This window comes from Mixophyes fleayi, chromosome 10 (genome assembly GCF_038048845.1).
Source record: "Mixophyes fleayi isolate aMixFle1 chromosome 10, aMixFle1.hap1, whole genome shotgun sequence".
NCBI lineage: Eukaryota > Metazoa > Chordata > Amphibia > Anura > Limnodynastidae > Mixophyes > Mixophyes fleayi.
In genome coordinates, this window is record NC_134411.1 from 21,371,816 (window position 1) to 21,388,549 (window position 16,734).

A 16,734-nucleotide genomic window follows, 5' to 3' on the forward strand; every position below is an offset into this window, starting at 1 on the left:
TAAAGGCACTGTGTGTTTATTATATCTAGACTGCTTGATGAACATGTACTCTGGCAGTTCACTTATGACTACCCTCCAATGTGTAAGGAAACACCAGTAGCAAACACAGGAAAACTTTTAGCCACAAAAAAAAAACAACAACACAGAATCACATTTCTCCAAGTGCTACATCCCTACCGTGTTGATAAAGATGAATAAAACTACAATAAACCTATTTTATTTCAGACATTGCTTTATTCCATTGTAATCTAGTTTGTCTGCAAAACATGATTGCAACATGACAGCGTACACTTACAAAAAAAAAAAAAAGAGAAACAATCTCATTATTAATCTCCAGTTTTGTTTTACATTTAAATGTACTTAGAGATGAGGCTCAATTCATAATTATACATATTGAGGTGGAAATTTGCAGCTAAATTTAAAAAAAAAAACAAAAAAAAACAGTACTTACCCATCATCCACCAAATTGATTTCTTAATGGAAATGGGTAAACACATTCCCTTTTTCATGTATATTTTTCACCAAAAAAAAGCATGATTGTAGAAACTAGCATTCACAATATGAAAGGTTTCCACAAGGCTGCGAAGAGTAGGAGCTTGTTAGATAGAGATGAACATTTATCATTACATGCAGATATGCTTTTTGTTTGTAAGCCCATATTGTAGACATGGCGGCATAATGAAGTTCTCCTAATTTCCATAACATTTCTCTGAATCCAGGTGTCTGGTTTTATATTAACCTTTCCACTGCCAGGGAGGACTACAGTGCAACACATCTGCAAGTTGCTGGAGCCCCTTTTAGTAGCCATAGGCTCAAAAATGATGTGGATCTAATTCAATATAATGATATAAGGTTATATATTACAGTGAATATTCCCAAATTGCACTTTACATCTTTTGGAATGCTTCATTTACCCTAAACAACTGGATATTTCTGTTTACAATGAAATTGGTGGCTTCCACCTCAAACCGCAGAAATCACTCAAGAACTCCGACAACTGTAAACCAAACAGAATCTTAGGCACATGCTTCTACTGACCCCCTTCCTCTAAAAAGGCAAATCAGAAAGAATACATTGTTTAATATTAAGTGTTTGACATATTTTTGACTATTTTTAAGCCAACTACACTACAATATAGTATTTAAAAAAATAAATCCACAATTAAGTTGGAGGTAGCAGCCTTCAAGCAATGTCAATGTCCTTTACTTACTATTAGAATGAAAATATCAAAATATTTATCTATTTGGGCTTTGGTTTGTATCTGTTTTACATTAAGGCCCACTTCTTAAAGCAATAATATTGTGGATTAAACATTTATAGTAAACTAGCTGTTAATTTGTACGTCGGGCAACTTCTTCTTGCATTGGAAACATTCACTTAACTATGCATGGACTTATAAATAGATAAACCACAAGTCTGTATTAAATATCGGACCACATACCTGTATATAACGCTTTTGTAAGTGCTAGAGCATTCTCCCATTTATTGTGAATAACATACTATTATGAGCAGCAAAAAAGGACCAGCAATGTATATTTAATTTAAATGGGAGCTATCGAGATCCTACTTTTAATGATTGTCCTTTAACTTTAAAATGACAGAAATGGTTCACAGTACGAAGTCTCTTTAAATATTGTTTATCCAGCGTAGACTGTAGTGCAAAAAAAGCATTCCCTATCACAGTTGAACATGCAGATGTTAAAGTAATTTCTTAGTGTCACCTAGCTCAGTTAGCAGCGGTTATGTGCATGATTGGCAGCCCTTACAGATTGCAATTTGTAACAAACTATTCATTATTTGTAGAAGCTTTTGTCAAATGAATGTGCAGGCAGCCGTTTCGTTTACTTACATCACATAGTAAATTCAATGTTAAGACTAGTTTTATTGAACCAGAAAAAAAAGAAAAAAATATAGTTGTGCTGACAGAATTGAAAAGCACTGTTATTTCGTATTTTTGTACATATTTTGGGGGGCTGGCTCATTAAAAACAGTATTAACTCTTAATACCGTTATGGCTACTAAAAATAAACATTATTTTTATTATTATTATTCATTTGTGAAAGCCATCTTATAACCTTTGAGCATACATATCACATTGTGTTAAAAACAGCCCCTTAGCTCTTGATCTGTGCAAAACAATTGCAATCTATTAAAAAATATATATATATATATTTAAACTTTAAAACCCTTTAGTCTACCGCTTCCCTTGATATGTTTAGCATGATGAATAAAACAATTACAGTGGATTCCACATATAAGAATTTAGTTCACACAGATGGTAAATTCCTCTTCTAAGAACATTCTGTCAACTTATGGTAAGGCCAGCCAACTGGTAGCACTATACCACTACTAAAGTTAGTTCAATCCAGCCTGAACTACAACATTACCCTAAATTCCTTTGCATGTGAAATTCAAATAAAAAGAAAACAAAAAGGAAAAAAAGATTTGCAAAAATATAAGTTGATAAGCAAAAAAAAAAAAAAAGTAACTTTAAAGCTTGACTTGGTACTTTTAATCCACTGCAGTCACACAAAAAAAGCAATATATATTTTATAATATATATTCTTTTTCTTTATAATGAGGAACAAGTGCCTCATAGTAAAAAAAGGCCTCAGGATTTACTCCTTACTATATGAAATGCTGCAGTTTATTGTTAATCAGAAAGGCTTTACCACATTGCGTGTAAATAACCTAATGCAAATGTTTATTTATGTGGGTTGCTTTAAAAACAAAGCCAAAGAACAGGCACTGTAATTCCTGTAATGTAATCATTCTGTGTAAAAGAACATTGTGTCTGGTCCCAAGGTTGGATGTTCTTACAAGAGGAAGCCACTATATTTCATATCTAATCAGAAACCCGGCTTGTTTATTTTCTGATTAGATTTGCATATTTCATTTTTATATCACTGCACTCGTCAATGCATAAATAGACTTTAAAGAAAGTTCCCAATATAAATGTCACACATCGGTTTCCAGAGTCTTTAAATTCACACAGTTATACTTAATGGTCTCATTCCCGTTCCCTGTGCTCTGGCTAGACTTGTTTCCTACACACAGAGACTCTTTGAGCCCTTCCTCCATCTCTAGATACTCTGACTTGTCCTGTAGAGAGGAAGATGTGGAAGAGCTCTTTAACTTCTTCAGCAGATTGGTGGGCAAGTACGGGCAACTGGACCCACTGGGCGCCAGCGGTGTCTGTTCTTCGTTCTCAGTCTCCCTGTGGTAGAAGTAGTTGAAGTTAGAGACTATGACTGGCACGGGCAGCGCGATAGTCAACACCCCTGCTATGGCACACAGGGAACCAACTATCTTGCCCCCAACCGTGATAGGTTTCATATCTCCGTAGCCCACCGTAGTCATAGTCACCACCGCCCACCAAAAGGCGTCGGGGATGCTGTGGAAGTGAGTGGTGGGCTCATCCGCCTCTGCAAAGTACACAGCGCTGGAGAAGAGGATGACCCCAATGAAAAGGAAGAAGATGAGCAATCCCAGTTCTCTCATGCTGGCCCTCAGCGTGTGCCCCAAAATCTGCAGCCCCTTGGAGTGCCTGGACAACTTGAAGATGCGGAAGACCCTTACCAGGCGGATTATTCTCAGGATGGCGAAGGACATGGCCTGTTGCTGTTGCCCACTTCCCTGTGGGGGTTGCTGCTGCAGCTGCTGAGGAGGAGGGGGCTGCTGGTGCCCAAGCTCGGTGCCCAGGGTGATAAAGTAAGGCAGGATGGACACAATGTCTATGATGTTCATGATGTTCCTGAAGAAGCCAGGCTTGCTGGGACAGGCGAAGAGCCGCACTGCAAACTCAAAAGAGAACCACACGATGCACACAGTCTCCACGATGAAGAAGGGGTCATTGAAGGCGGTATGTCCGCTCTCTGGGGCCCCCAGGGTCCCATTGTACCCCCCAAAGCCATCCTCCCCCGAGCCCAGCGGGGGCAGCAGGCTGTCCTTGTCGTCTCTGAACTCGGGCAGGGTCTCCAGGCAGAAGATAACGATGGAGATGAGGATGACCAGCACGGAGACGATGGCGATGCCCCGGGCCGGCCCGGAGCTCTCCGGGTACTCGAACAGCAGCCAGACCTGCCGCTTGAACTCGTTGTCCGGCAGCCGCTTCTCCTCCTCCTTGACGAAGCCCTCGTCCTCCCGGTACTTGAGCAGCGCGTCCTCCCCCAGCTGGTAGAACTTCACCTCCTCGGAGAAGATGTCGAAGGGGACGTTGACCGGCCGCTTGAGGCGGCCCCCGGACTGGTAGTAGTACAGGATGGCGTCGAAGCTGGGCCGGTTGCGGTCGAAGAAGTACTCGTTCCTCAGCGGGTCGAAGTAGCGCATCCTCTTCTCCGCGTCCCCCAGCAGCGTCTCCGGGAACTGCGACAGCGTCTTCAGCTGCGTCTCGAAGCGCAGCCCGGACACGTTGATGACCACGCGCTCGCAGCACTCGAACTCGCTGTAGACCGGGTGGTACCCGCCGTCCGCGGGGGTCCTGTCCCGGCTGCTGCCGCCGTCCTCCTCCTCCTCCTCGCCCCCGCCGCCGCACAGGTAAAACTTCTGGTCCTCTTCCACCTCCTCCTCCTCCTCTTCTTCCCTCAGCATCATCTCCTCAGAGCCGTAGGGAGCCAGCTCCGAGGGGAAGGTGCCGCCGTTTTCTCCTCCTGCTCCTCCTCCGCCGGCGCCTCCGCTGCATTCGTTGCCCGCTGGGTGGTGCCGGCTCCTCCACCTGTTGCAGCCGCCGAGGGGCCAGTACCTGCTGCAGCGGTTCTCTTTCTTCCTCTGCTGCTCTGCTGCTGACTGGGGGGACCTGGGTGCGCGCTTCGCGCTCCCGACTCCAACACCACCGGTGCTGTTGCTGCTGTTCCCTTGGGAGGCGGGGGCGCGCCCAGAGGCTTGGCAGGCCACGCCCCCCGAGTTGTTCCCGCCTTCGACCGCTTGTTGCTGTTGCGCGGCTGCTGCGGCCGCCGCGCGCGTGTGGGCCAGGCGCTCCCGCTCCCGGGCGCGAGCTTGCGCGTACCCGTACGGCAGGTGGCTGCTGCAGCCGGAGCTTTCCGCGCTCACCATGGCAACCTCCATCTCCCCTGTGTATAGAGAGATGTGAGCGGCTCAGTGGTAACGCTGCTGCTTCACGGGTGGGTGCCACCCAGCCACCACGGCCGACCCACAGACATGCCAGGCTTTGATTTTAAAAAAAAAAATCTGTGCTGTGTCCTGCAGAAGTCTCTTCACCTGGGTCACCCCCAGAGGCAGCAGCATCCAGCCTGGGGGGTCACGTGATCCCCCCCAATGGCAGCGTTTTGCACAGAAGAACGTGGTGAGATGTACAGACAGGGAGGTCTGTGCTGAGCAACAGATGGGGGGGAAACACAAGGAGATGGTGTAACTTCTCCAAAGTGCAGACACACATCCAATGCAATCCTCAATGTATGGAGATCACAATCCAGTACAACCCTGGGATCCCTCTGTGTGGTTTTAAGCATCAATACTGCTATAGAAGGCAGCCCAAAAAAATATTCAATCGAGGTATTTTGTCCTTAGAAGCAAAGGACCACTTGCCAAACTCCACATTTGTCAGCACTTAATCAAATAAAATTGCTTAGTCGTTTAATCCATGGTGATATTAGATGTCCATAGAGCAGGGGGGATATCAAAGCCAGGTGTAGACCCTTGTAATGAAATCAGCTTCCAAAGAGTATTTTGTATTTTGCTTATTATTTAGACCACGAATTGCTGTCTTTGTTTACAATCCAATGAGATAGTAAAAGCAAGAGCAATGGGAGCTCTTCTCTTGTCCACTGATGCAAAAGGGGGCCACCTCTCACTTCATTTAACAACAGTCAATATTATCATCCTCATAGGGGGTGTGCAGAAATTTGGCCTTGTGACACCGACAGGGGGTAAGGAAGCCATCACTTTGTAAACAAAACTGCTCTCCTCATAGTGACTCGTCCACAGCCATCTACTACAAGAAGCATATTATTAATCACAGCAGCAGGGGATGGGGAGCTGTGTTGGGTCTCCATGGAAAACACACGCAATTTAAAGCATCTCCCTTTTGGATCACATCACGCAGGTTCTCAGTCTGAAACACAGAATAAAAGGGGGGGGGGGGAGAAAACCACTTTACAATAGGCTGGAACACAGGCCCTGGATCACACAGCATCCTATCTGACACTTTCTATATCATTTTCTGGTTGCAATAAAAACACATCTGCAAACAATAAACATCGATTTGATTAAATAATAATAATTCTTCCTAATCCCACATCTGCAGTCCAAACACTTTCACTGGGCATGCAAATATTAACTCGAAATAAAATTGCACCTGTCCTTAATTCAGGGTTCTGTATTTATATTGAGCAGAACCTCTGGAAAGCAGATCCACCACTCACAATTATTATTTTTAAAGTGAGATCGTACCTGGTTATTTTTTGCTTTCCAAGTGGTTTTTGTAGCAGCCACAGGTTTCCCTGCACTGCTAATAGCACTCTCAACCTTTGATGGTGGTTTGTTACCATGTAAATCACTTGCGGTAATCGTTTCTCATGGTTAGGCTTTAACTGAGCAAATGCAATAATAGATATTATATGCAGAAAACAAAACTTCAGTTCGCTAGAGACCTATAGCGTTCATTACGTGACACTGGAACACTGCTAAATGTTAATTATTCATCTATAAAAACAACATTTACCTATGAATTACTGATACTTAGCTGCAACAAAATAAAAACACGTAGCTCTATTGTTTTATTAATTTACACAGAACAGGTTTTCAATACCACCTCCCCCCACTTAAATATGTACTTACAGTTCAATGCTGGCTGTAGGCATCTGTAGTCTAGGGGTATATGTGTACTGCTTGCTCAGTTACACTGGTGCATGCTTCCCTTACATTAGATTTTTTTTCTGTTTTGGAGACAGGTTCACTGATTGACAGCTGGACTTGATGGACTCAAGGCAATGATTATTTGTAAACCCCAGATGTCTTGCATGTATATTTGCTAATTTGATCAGCATCCACCCGTCTTGTGGCTGGCTCTGCTCGTCTTTGTATATTCCCATGTCCTCATCTGACTGTCATACTGACAAAAGGGATGATGACTGCTCAGAGATTTTCTCCCCCAACAAGCATTTAATGCTCAGTCTGAACCTCTTGTTTCAGCTGGACCAATCTACAGCTACCATCCTCAGCAGCATCCAGTAGCTTTTCAGCGCAATTGCTATTGTCCAAAAGGAATTGCATCCAATGATCAACCCCAAAAAATCTAAAAGAGCCTCCTATAAATCAGACTGTTATAGGAACAAGTGCTGTGTCTCCCTGCAAGTCTCCAATTCCCAATTGTGTTTATGTATCACTGAAGGACAAACGAGTGAGCCCAGCCTGATTTATTCCCAGGGCTCCCAAGCTCCACATCAGCATCTAGTGGAAGAAAAGCGGAACTGCACTATGTCTGGAGCTACAATTGACATTCCCTCTGTATAAAGAAATATTAATAATTGAAGCAAATATTTTAAATTTAAATTATGCATGCCCTTCTAATAAAACATATGGCGGAGGGCAATGCCGAAAACCATTACTCCGAAGACTGAAAACCGAGCTTGCTACACGAGAGCAAAGAAAAATGACTTATACAGTATATACAGAAAAGTCACTGTTTTCTCTGCTGAGATTTTTCATCAAAAGAAGTATGTGACTCCTTGTCAAGAAATTGGAAACAAAGTTTCGTATTAATAGACAATCCGTTTTGTTAAATACATTTTTTGCATAGTCTGAAACGTTTACACAACTTATTGTAACAATATCTGAGTATGTGAAATATATTGGAATCCAAACAAAATGTTTTTCCTTTTAAAATCAAACTAAAGTAAAAAAAAAAAAATAGCTACATTTTGGAGTAGATGGTGAACAGCGCTATCCTTTTTGGGGTTGTCAGAACACTGTTCTATTGATTAAAACCCCTTCTAACGTTAACTTTATGCTCACTAGATGATATTATTATATTCCTAGAAAACATTTAGGCAACAGGTATCGCTCCAGCTGCTGCTGTCCCAAGTTCCAGCATGATCTACCAGCTTAAGTCCTATTAAACCTGTATTCTCATTGATTTGGGTCTTAATGATTATGCACTGCCCTGTTTGCTAGCGAATATTTTATTTAAACTTTTGTAACTCAGTTAGAACGCACCTTTATTAAAATAAACAAATAAACATTACCATTGTTATAGACATAGATTTATTTTATATATATAACATTTTAAAATAATGTCTTCTACATGTCAGTTCCACTAGTTGTAATTGTGCAGTTAAAGGGGCTCGTCCGTTTTCGCAATCAAACCTGTCACCAATATACAGCAAATAGGGGTTAACCTAGGAAACCGAGGTGGGTTGGTAAAGGTTACCCCCATGGCATGTTTAACCTGGGCCAGTCTCCCCTTGTCCCAACAAAATTCCACAGTCTGCCCAGCAAACCTTGTATTAGACTGAGCCAAGTTCTAGGTATGACAGTTTCTATCATATAAAGTAGACATCTCCCAACACTCCGATTGGTGGAAAGCTTCGGCCATTTATATGTCTGGCAGTCCCGACACACTGATTAATTAATGGCCGGAGCTGTCCACCAAGTATAGTGCTGAACTTAATGGATTTCCAGCACAGCCGAACTTTCCTTCTAGAAGACAAAGCAGGATTGAAGAATTGATAAGTCATTTTTTGGGGTCTGATTTATGTTGTAATCAGAGATTTTGGAGAGGTCTACATTATAATGCCACCAGCACCTATAACTGCATAAGAACTTGCTCTTTGATTCAGGTACTGTAAGTACTTTCAACTTGTGTATGTAAAAGCAAAACATGTGCTGGAAGCAAGTAATATGTTGTGAAGTTTCACCATTAACAGGCAAAATCAGGATTTTCCACTTCTTCCCCGAGGAAGCAGGATTTTCCTACCTTAGCTCTTCATAAGACATTGTGTGATTGATATATGCACAGCAGATGCATTTAAGGTATGTGCACACAGGCATAGCTTTAGTCCATCAAAGTTGATTAAATGATGGATTGGGTCAGATGTTAAAAACCTGCAGCCAATATGCTTCAATCTATTTTTTGCAACTATACATTTAATGGTTTTTCTTAGTGTCCATGTTCTTTCCCATGTTTTGGGCCACAGCACCATCTGTTTTTTCAACTTAATTTCAAAGAGGGGGTGTGTAAAGCAGATGTCAATCATTTTTAGGGCTTGTGTACATTGACACCTTTTCATCCTTCTCTCTTCCATTCTGTTTCTTGAGAGGTGAATGGAGCACAGATTCATAACCACATACCACATGCATCTCTGTTTAGAAATCAGCTGACAGTGCACATGGACTGCATCATCATCACAATTTATTTATATAGTGCCACTAATTCCGCAGTGCTGTACAGAGAACTCTCTCACATCAGTCCCTGCCCCATTGGAGTTTACAGTCTAAATTCCCTAACACACACAAACACAGACAGACACAGGCAGGCAGACACAGACTAGGGTCAATTTGTTAGCAGCCAATTACCCTACCAGTATGTTTTTTGGAGTGTGGGAGGAAACTGGAGCACCCGGAGGAAACCCACGAAAACACAGGGAGAACATACAAACTCCACACAGAGTGATGTGAGGCAGAAGTGCTAACCACTGCGCCACCGTGCTGCCCACTACTTAAATAGATAAAGGAATATGATTGAGGGAAAGTTGAACATGTTCTACTTTCTCACACCCATGTCCCATTTTCGGAGCCCTTCTTCATCTTGTGTGTCCATCCATCTCCATATACAGACCTTATTTTGATTTGAGCATAAAGATGTTCTGTTTGCATATGAGTCATAATGTGTTTGCACACAAGCACTTCCATGTCTGTATTTTGAGTTGTATCTCAGGATAAGTGCAATCTTAAATCTAGTCTGTATAGTTACATCTGGATCCATAACCATGATCAACTCCAAAACTTACACCCAGTTTAATAGGGTGCAAAATTAACAAAATGTAGCTAACTTATTTCAAAATAAATATGACTCAAAATAACACACATCTTAAAGGGGCATTCTTACCTTGCAGATGCCCACTCTTAGGGGTATAGTTAGTAAACTGCGGGTTTGAAGAAGTGGAGATGTTGCCGATAGCAACTGATCAGATTCTAGTTATCATTTAGTACAGTCTACAAAATGACAGCTAGAATCTGACTGGTTGCTATAGGCAACATCTCCACTTTTTCCAACCCGCAGTTTAGTAAATATACCCCTTAATGTACTGCACTTGCAACAGAAAAAATAGTTTCCATCAGTTTTTGCTCTGTCATTTTGTACTGTTTTTTTTTTGGAACTTTGGGTGTATACCTGAAAATATTTATTGGGCCTTATGTCCAAATAATGAAGTGAAGAGGTTAATAACACTTTGGAGGAAATGATGGATGGCATATGCAGTAAAACCAACCTTCAGCACACCTTATGTGATTATGCATAAATAATGTAGTAGAGATGGATTGATAATGGTTATTTGTTGTCTGAATATATATCACCTTGTTGTATGCTGCACCTCTCATACATTTTCATGATGGTATGAAGATGTTCATGTCAAACATAAAAACATATATGGTAAATGTCAAATGCAGATAGCAGTTGAAGGGTATTTATGAAACTCTACTAGAGTAACCTACTAGACATATTGCCCAGTAATCTGTGAGCAGAAGAATGTAAGTCAGCGATGGACAGTAGTCGGCCCTAGGGCCACATGTGGCCCCCTGAGCCTTCACCTGCGGCCGCTAACTCCTTAGTGCTTTATTGTCAGATTTGTCAGATTTGTTGGAGCCTGTAACACTTGTTTTAAATTTTGTAGATAGGTGTCTCTTTGTTTGATTAAATGTGTTGTTTAACTAAGGGCTGAAATTAGGGGTAATTTGTGGCCCTTTTGAAGGCTAGAGGGTCATCTATGTGGTCCCTGAAGTATATTAAGTTGCCTATCACTGATGTACATCATCATCATCATCATCATTTATTTATATAGCGCCAGCAAATTCCGTAGCGCTTTACAATTGGGAACAAACATTAATAAAACAATACTGGGTAATACAGACAGACAGAGAGGTAAGAGAACCCTGCTCGCTAGCTTACAATCTATGGGACAATGGGAGTTTGAAACACAAGGGCATGTGCTATACATGTTGTGCATTGCCACTGCTGAACAAAAGGCACATGATCTATTTATTTTATAAGAGTTCATAGACTTTACATGCTTGGGACAATTGTGTAACATCTAGCATGGTGTCTTAGTGGTTAGCACTTCTGCCTTACAGCACTGGAGTCATGAGTTCGATTCCCAAACATGGCCTTATCTGTGTGGAGTTTGCATGTTCTCCCTGTGTTTTCATGGGTCCCACACTCCAAAAACTTACTGGTAGGTTAATTGGCTGCTATCAAATTGAACCTAGTTGATCTCTGTCTGTGTGTGTGTGTTAGGGAATTTAGACTGTAAGCTCCAGTGCGGCAGGGACTGATGTGAGTGAGTTCTCTGTACAGCGCTGTGGAATTAGTGGTGCTATATAAATAAATAAATAAATAATATATTTACTACAAATTGGCTGCATAATGCAGCACACAAGTAGATATGTCAAACAGCTTTAGTATGTACATTATTTCCTCCAGAAGACAGTAGAAACTGTTTGCAGATAAACTCTACTGTACTCAGAGCAAAATGTGTTGATCCTGGAGGACAGTCCTTCATCTGTTAGGCAAATAAACAAATGCACTAAAAAGAATAGATAATTATTTATAGGATCTATTGTCAAGCAATGTGCAGAACAGCCAAATTATTCTCATGTAATAATTAGCTTTATCTGCTTTCTATTTAGTTTGTTTTATATTACTATTTTATTATACTCAGATGATTGCACAGTTTTCAGTGGTTACAATGACTGAATGAATGTTTAATGTCCAGAATACTCAGGGTTGTATGCGGGAGTTGCAGAATTTGGCAGACCAACCTCTGGCTCTGCAAATGTAACTGGTGAAATCATCAGGCTTCAGTTCTGGGGATTCTATAATCCTCCGTTCTCATATTCACCCAGTATCTAGCCAAAAAAATGCCTGAATTTGTATTGTTGAAAGGTAACTTAAGTTTCTTTGACAGATTTGATTTACAAAATATAAGAGTGTACAATAAATTGCAGCAGGCTAACCTCAATCAGCCTGCGGTTGTAAAGTGAGTGCAATGATATTGGCAGATGTTTTCATGTCTGTAAAATAGATCTGATGGACTACTTGGTAGGTTGATATAGAAACAGATGAAGTAGGACTGGCTGGAATGTAAAATGTTTAAATAATTGACGTATTCGGAAAAAGCAATTATTGTAAACTTCATTCAGTAAAATTTAAATTGATAATTTTTAGCATGATTTGTTAAAAATACAGCACTATTAGGAAAATATGTGAAAATATAGTCCATGGTATTATCTCCAGTACTGTGCACAGATGATTGCAATTCAGTTGGAATAATACCTCCAATAAATAGTATATCCAATAATATAAGATAAAATCTCCAATAATATACTGTATTACAGTATCTTAGGACAAGCTATATATTTTTAAGAGAATACTTTTAAACAGAGCCGATTGCATAGCTGTCATGACTTGCCCAAAATATTCCACGCACAATATTTTCCCCACAATTTAACAGAACACGTAGTAATGGGGGTCTATTACTGTTATTTTATTTGGGACAAAAGAGGAAGTATGGAATTTTGAAATCAAATATGGAATTGTGAAAATGAAAACTTTGGACATCCATGTGACCTCAAATATGACATTTAAGGTCACATGGTCCCAGGTATTGTTTTAAAAATGAAGGGAGCCCTAAATCAGCTGTATTAGTAATCTTCTTCTAGAACCCGGGCACCAGTGAGCGCGTCAGCAAGACGTTGCATACAATCCTGCCTGTGATGAAAAATATTTCTTTCCGGCGCTGGCATTGTGCCCCTTTGTATTCTGAGTCCCCACTCTGAACGGAGCACGGATCAGAATTAGCACAGCGGTGTGGATTCATTGCACATGTGCATATTCCAGCAGGGCGGCGCTGGAGATCCCAGCACTGGCCCTGACTGAGCCACATTCAATTTCAATCCATGGACACAGCAGCATCGCTTGGATAATATTTTATGTGAAAAATATATTTTCCTGGCGTTCTTCTTTCAATTTACCTGCAGTGTGATTTTCCGTTATATTACTAACCAGTGGACGGAGTGGAAATTTAGAAGTGGCAATGTAAGTGAATGGAATTTGATAGTTTCACAATGAAGGTAGTAGGAGAAGTGGCGGTATGGAAAATATACAGGTAATGTAAGTGAATGGAATTTGATAGTTTTATAATGGAGGCAGTAGAAGAAGTGGCGGTATGACCTACCACTGTATACACCCCACTTCCACACTGTTTCTAACAATATTAATTATAATGCATATAGTAATTCAAGCAACATTTAATATTGTATTCCCACAGGTGGATCAGAAGCTATAAAATATGTGATTGTAGAATAGTAACAGTGTTAATTCTCTTCAGCACTTAGTGAGTGAGGCCACAAGGGAACAGGTCCTCTTCCCCAGGGGAGGGCTGGAAAATTTTAGCCCAGGGGCCAAGACTCCACTCCTCAGCCTATTTTAATGGGAAAAAATGCAGATGGCCCAGTGACCCAGCCCAAGGTAGCCCACTATGGGACCGGCCAGGGGGCACATGTCCCCCTCTCCCCCCGGCCCCCCCAGCCCATCCTGCCCCTGCCCTTCCCCCAGCAAAAAATGTCCAGAGAGAGGCAATGACTGCTGACCCAGTCCTTAGGGGTTTCCTTTATGTTATTTTAATTTATTTTATGTTATATTTTATTTTTATTTTATTAAGGCTGTTTGTGTTCTTTAGTGTATTGATTGGAGGTTTTCTTTGTGGGTGTTGATGTGCTAAAATCTGTGTTTTTGGATTTCATACCTCAACCACACACACACACACACACACACACACACACACACACACACATACATACATACATACACACACACACACACACACATACATACACATACATACATACACACATACACACACACACACACACACACATACATACATACATACATACATACATACATACATACATACACACACACACACACACACACACACACAAGGACAGTGAGCTTCAGTTTTTATTGCTCTCTTCTCATGCATCTCTTTCTCAGCTGAAGACTTGGATTACCTGTTGACATTGGTCAAGCAGGTCGTGGAGTAGGCCATGGGCTCTTGTCACTTCATTTGCTGAATACCCATGCACAGCAATGGATTTTGTCATTGTAGCACTCTCTGCACTGGCAGGTATTTTTGGCATTCTTTAGAAGTAACCCTCATAGATTTGGAGTCCATTGTCTGGATGAGTACATGTCTGGCATTCTTCTCAGGAGAATGCTGAGCTTTTAACATGAGATGTTTCCAATTGTGGATTAAATGTTTCCCAGTGTGGTCTGCACATTTTCCACCAAAGGGGGATCCGTTCTTGTTAGACAGCCTTGGTGTGGTTCATGTTAGTTTATTCTAGAGATGCTCACTGACCCCTGTGTTTTGGTTTTGGTTTTGGATCTGGATTACCGTCGTGTTTTGGTTTTGGTTTTGCTAAACTGCCCTTTCGTGTTTTGGTTTTGGATTTGGTTTTGTTTGGTTTTGTTTTGCAATTTTGTTTAAAAATCAATGTTTTTGGGCATAAAATAACCTAATTTAGTGCTCCACCTGTTTCTTGGATAAGTAAGGTAATTCTAAAGCTAATAAATTAGGAAGGAAACAGTTTAATCCCTGGTAGACCGTCCTTAATTCTGCACACAAACTTGATTGTCTTCCTCTTCATCTTAGCCTATTGGCAATGCAGCCATCTTTGGGTGTATATTACACCCTACACTTATAGTTAAATATATAAAGAAATGGACAAAGGCAGTTTGATTTCTGTCTCTCTAGGTCCCCCCCCCCCCCCTCCAGTTGTAGAAAATACTAAAAAATTCAGCCGTTATAGACTGTACAATATAAATTGAAATGGACAAAGGCAGTTTGGTTTCAGTCTCTATAGGCCCCACCCCCCTCCACTTGTAGTTGAATAGAAAAAAAGCAGCCTGCATGGACTGTAGAATTAGATTATAAAAATAAATGGACAAAGGCAGTTTGGTATCTGTCTGCATCAGACCCCCTCTCCACTAGGAGTAAAATAGAAAACAATTCAGCCATTATAGAGTCTAGAATATAAATAGAAATTGAGAAAGGCAATTTGGTATCTGTCTGCATCATAATCATCAACATCATCATTAGCGCCCTCGTCGCCTACACAAATCTACCCCTCATCCTCTTCTAATTCCAAAGTGGCATCCTCAATTGGTGTATCAGTGGCTACACTCGGGCTGTTAAGGCACACATCAGCAGAACTGCTGAAAGGACCCTTCTTTATGGGTACACTGTCACTAACAGAATGCTCACGATTAGACATACCACTGGTGGATGGACTCTCCACAGGGATTAGTGTCATTTCTGATTCTGAGCATACATTATCCTCTAATGCCTTACTGTTTTCTTGCAGCTCGGCTTTGACGCGTAACAGTAGTTGTGCACCACTTTAAGACTCCAAATTACTTGGTCTTGCTTGGTCACGAGTGACCGTACAAGAAGAAGGCTCAGTAACATTTTTGGATCTGCCACTAATAGAGAAAGGCGAAGGCCTCATTCTTTCTTTGCCACTGCGTGTGTAGAATGGCATGTTGGCAATTTTTTTTTTATCGGCAGTAAACTTCTCCTCAGTTACACTTCTTTTTCGCTTCAACACGGTAAAAAAAATTTTGGTGTGTGTGTTTTTTTCCCTGATTTAAAAAGACTATGTACTTTGACATCGCCTTTCCTAGATGACGTACTGGGAACACTACCATCATCAAATTAGTGTTTCACACTGGGGAATATGGGACACCCCAAAAGCACTTGTAGTGCAAACTATTGTTTTAAATACTGCTGACAAATATGACTTTTGACAGCCAGGAAAATTTGTGTAAAACACTGGGGAATATGGGACACCCCAAAAGCACTTGTAGTGCAAAATATTGTTTTAGATACTGCTGACAAATATGACTTTTGACAGCCAGAAAAATTAGTGTTTCACACTGGGGAATATGGGACACCCCAAAAGCACTTGGAGTGCCAAAAATTGAAAAAAAAGCCTCCTCTATCCTCTTCTCTTACTGCTCTAACAATTGCTAATACAATTGGTATTAATATTAGAATTGTATAGAATAGAATAGAAAAAATAATGTGTCCAATTATTGCTCTGTCCCTGCGCTAATACAGCCTGTGACCTAACCCTGCTCTCTCCCTCTGTCAAATGGTGATGGATTGCTGTGGAGGCGGATATTTATGCTTTTCAAATCTCGCGAGAAACAAGCTCAGAAATACAAATACGTCACGATGACGCTTTGCCTCCATTTCGATTCCAAATGGGCGGGAGAGTACCGAGCCTACTCGGCTCGGTACTCGGATAGGCAAAATTCGGATGGATTCGGATCTCGGGAAACCGAGCCCGCCCATCTCTAGTTTATTCTTTCCTGTTTCCTTCCTATTTTGTAATGTAATTGCTGACTCTCATTCTTGTTTTAGATTTGAACAGTTCAGGAGGGTCAGCACAATTCAGAGCGCTTATGAAACCCTGTTTAGTATCCCTCATAGAACT

The 16,734-nt window shown here is 41.2% G+C and overlaps 1 protein-coding gene and 1 long non-coding RNA gene across 2 annotated transcripts in view; one reads left to right on the forward strand and one right to left on the reverse strand.

Moving 5' to 3' along the window:
• The window catches only part of LOC142103808 (uncharacterized), a 256,693-nt gene that overhangs the window by 127,961 nt on the left and 111,998 nt on the right, over positions 1-16,734 (forward strand). The window lies entirely within an intron of this gene.
• On the reverse strand, positions 1,863-7,361 carry KCNA4 (potassium voltage-gated channel subfamily A member 4). Its single transcript, XM_075188020.1, has 2 exons — positions 6,796-7,361; positions 1,863-6,070 (listed from the first exon to the last, which is right to left on the reverse strand). The coding sequence occupies exon 2, from the start codon at positions 5,062-5,064 to the stop codon at positions 2,959-2,961; it is 2,106 nt and encodes a 701-aa protein (XP_075044121.1). The 5' UTR covers positions 5,065-6,070; positions 6,796-7,361; the 3' UTR covers positions 1,863-2,958.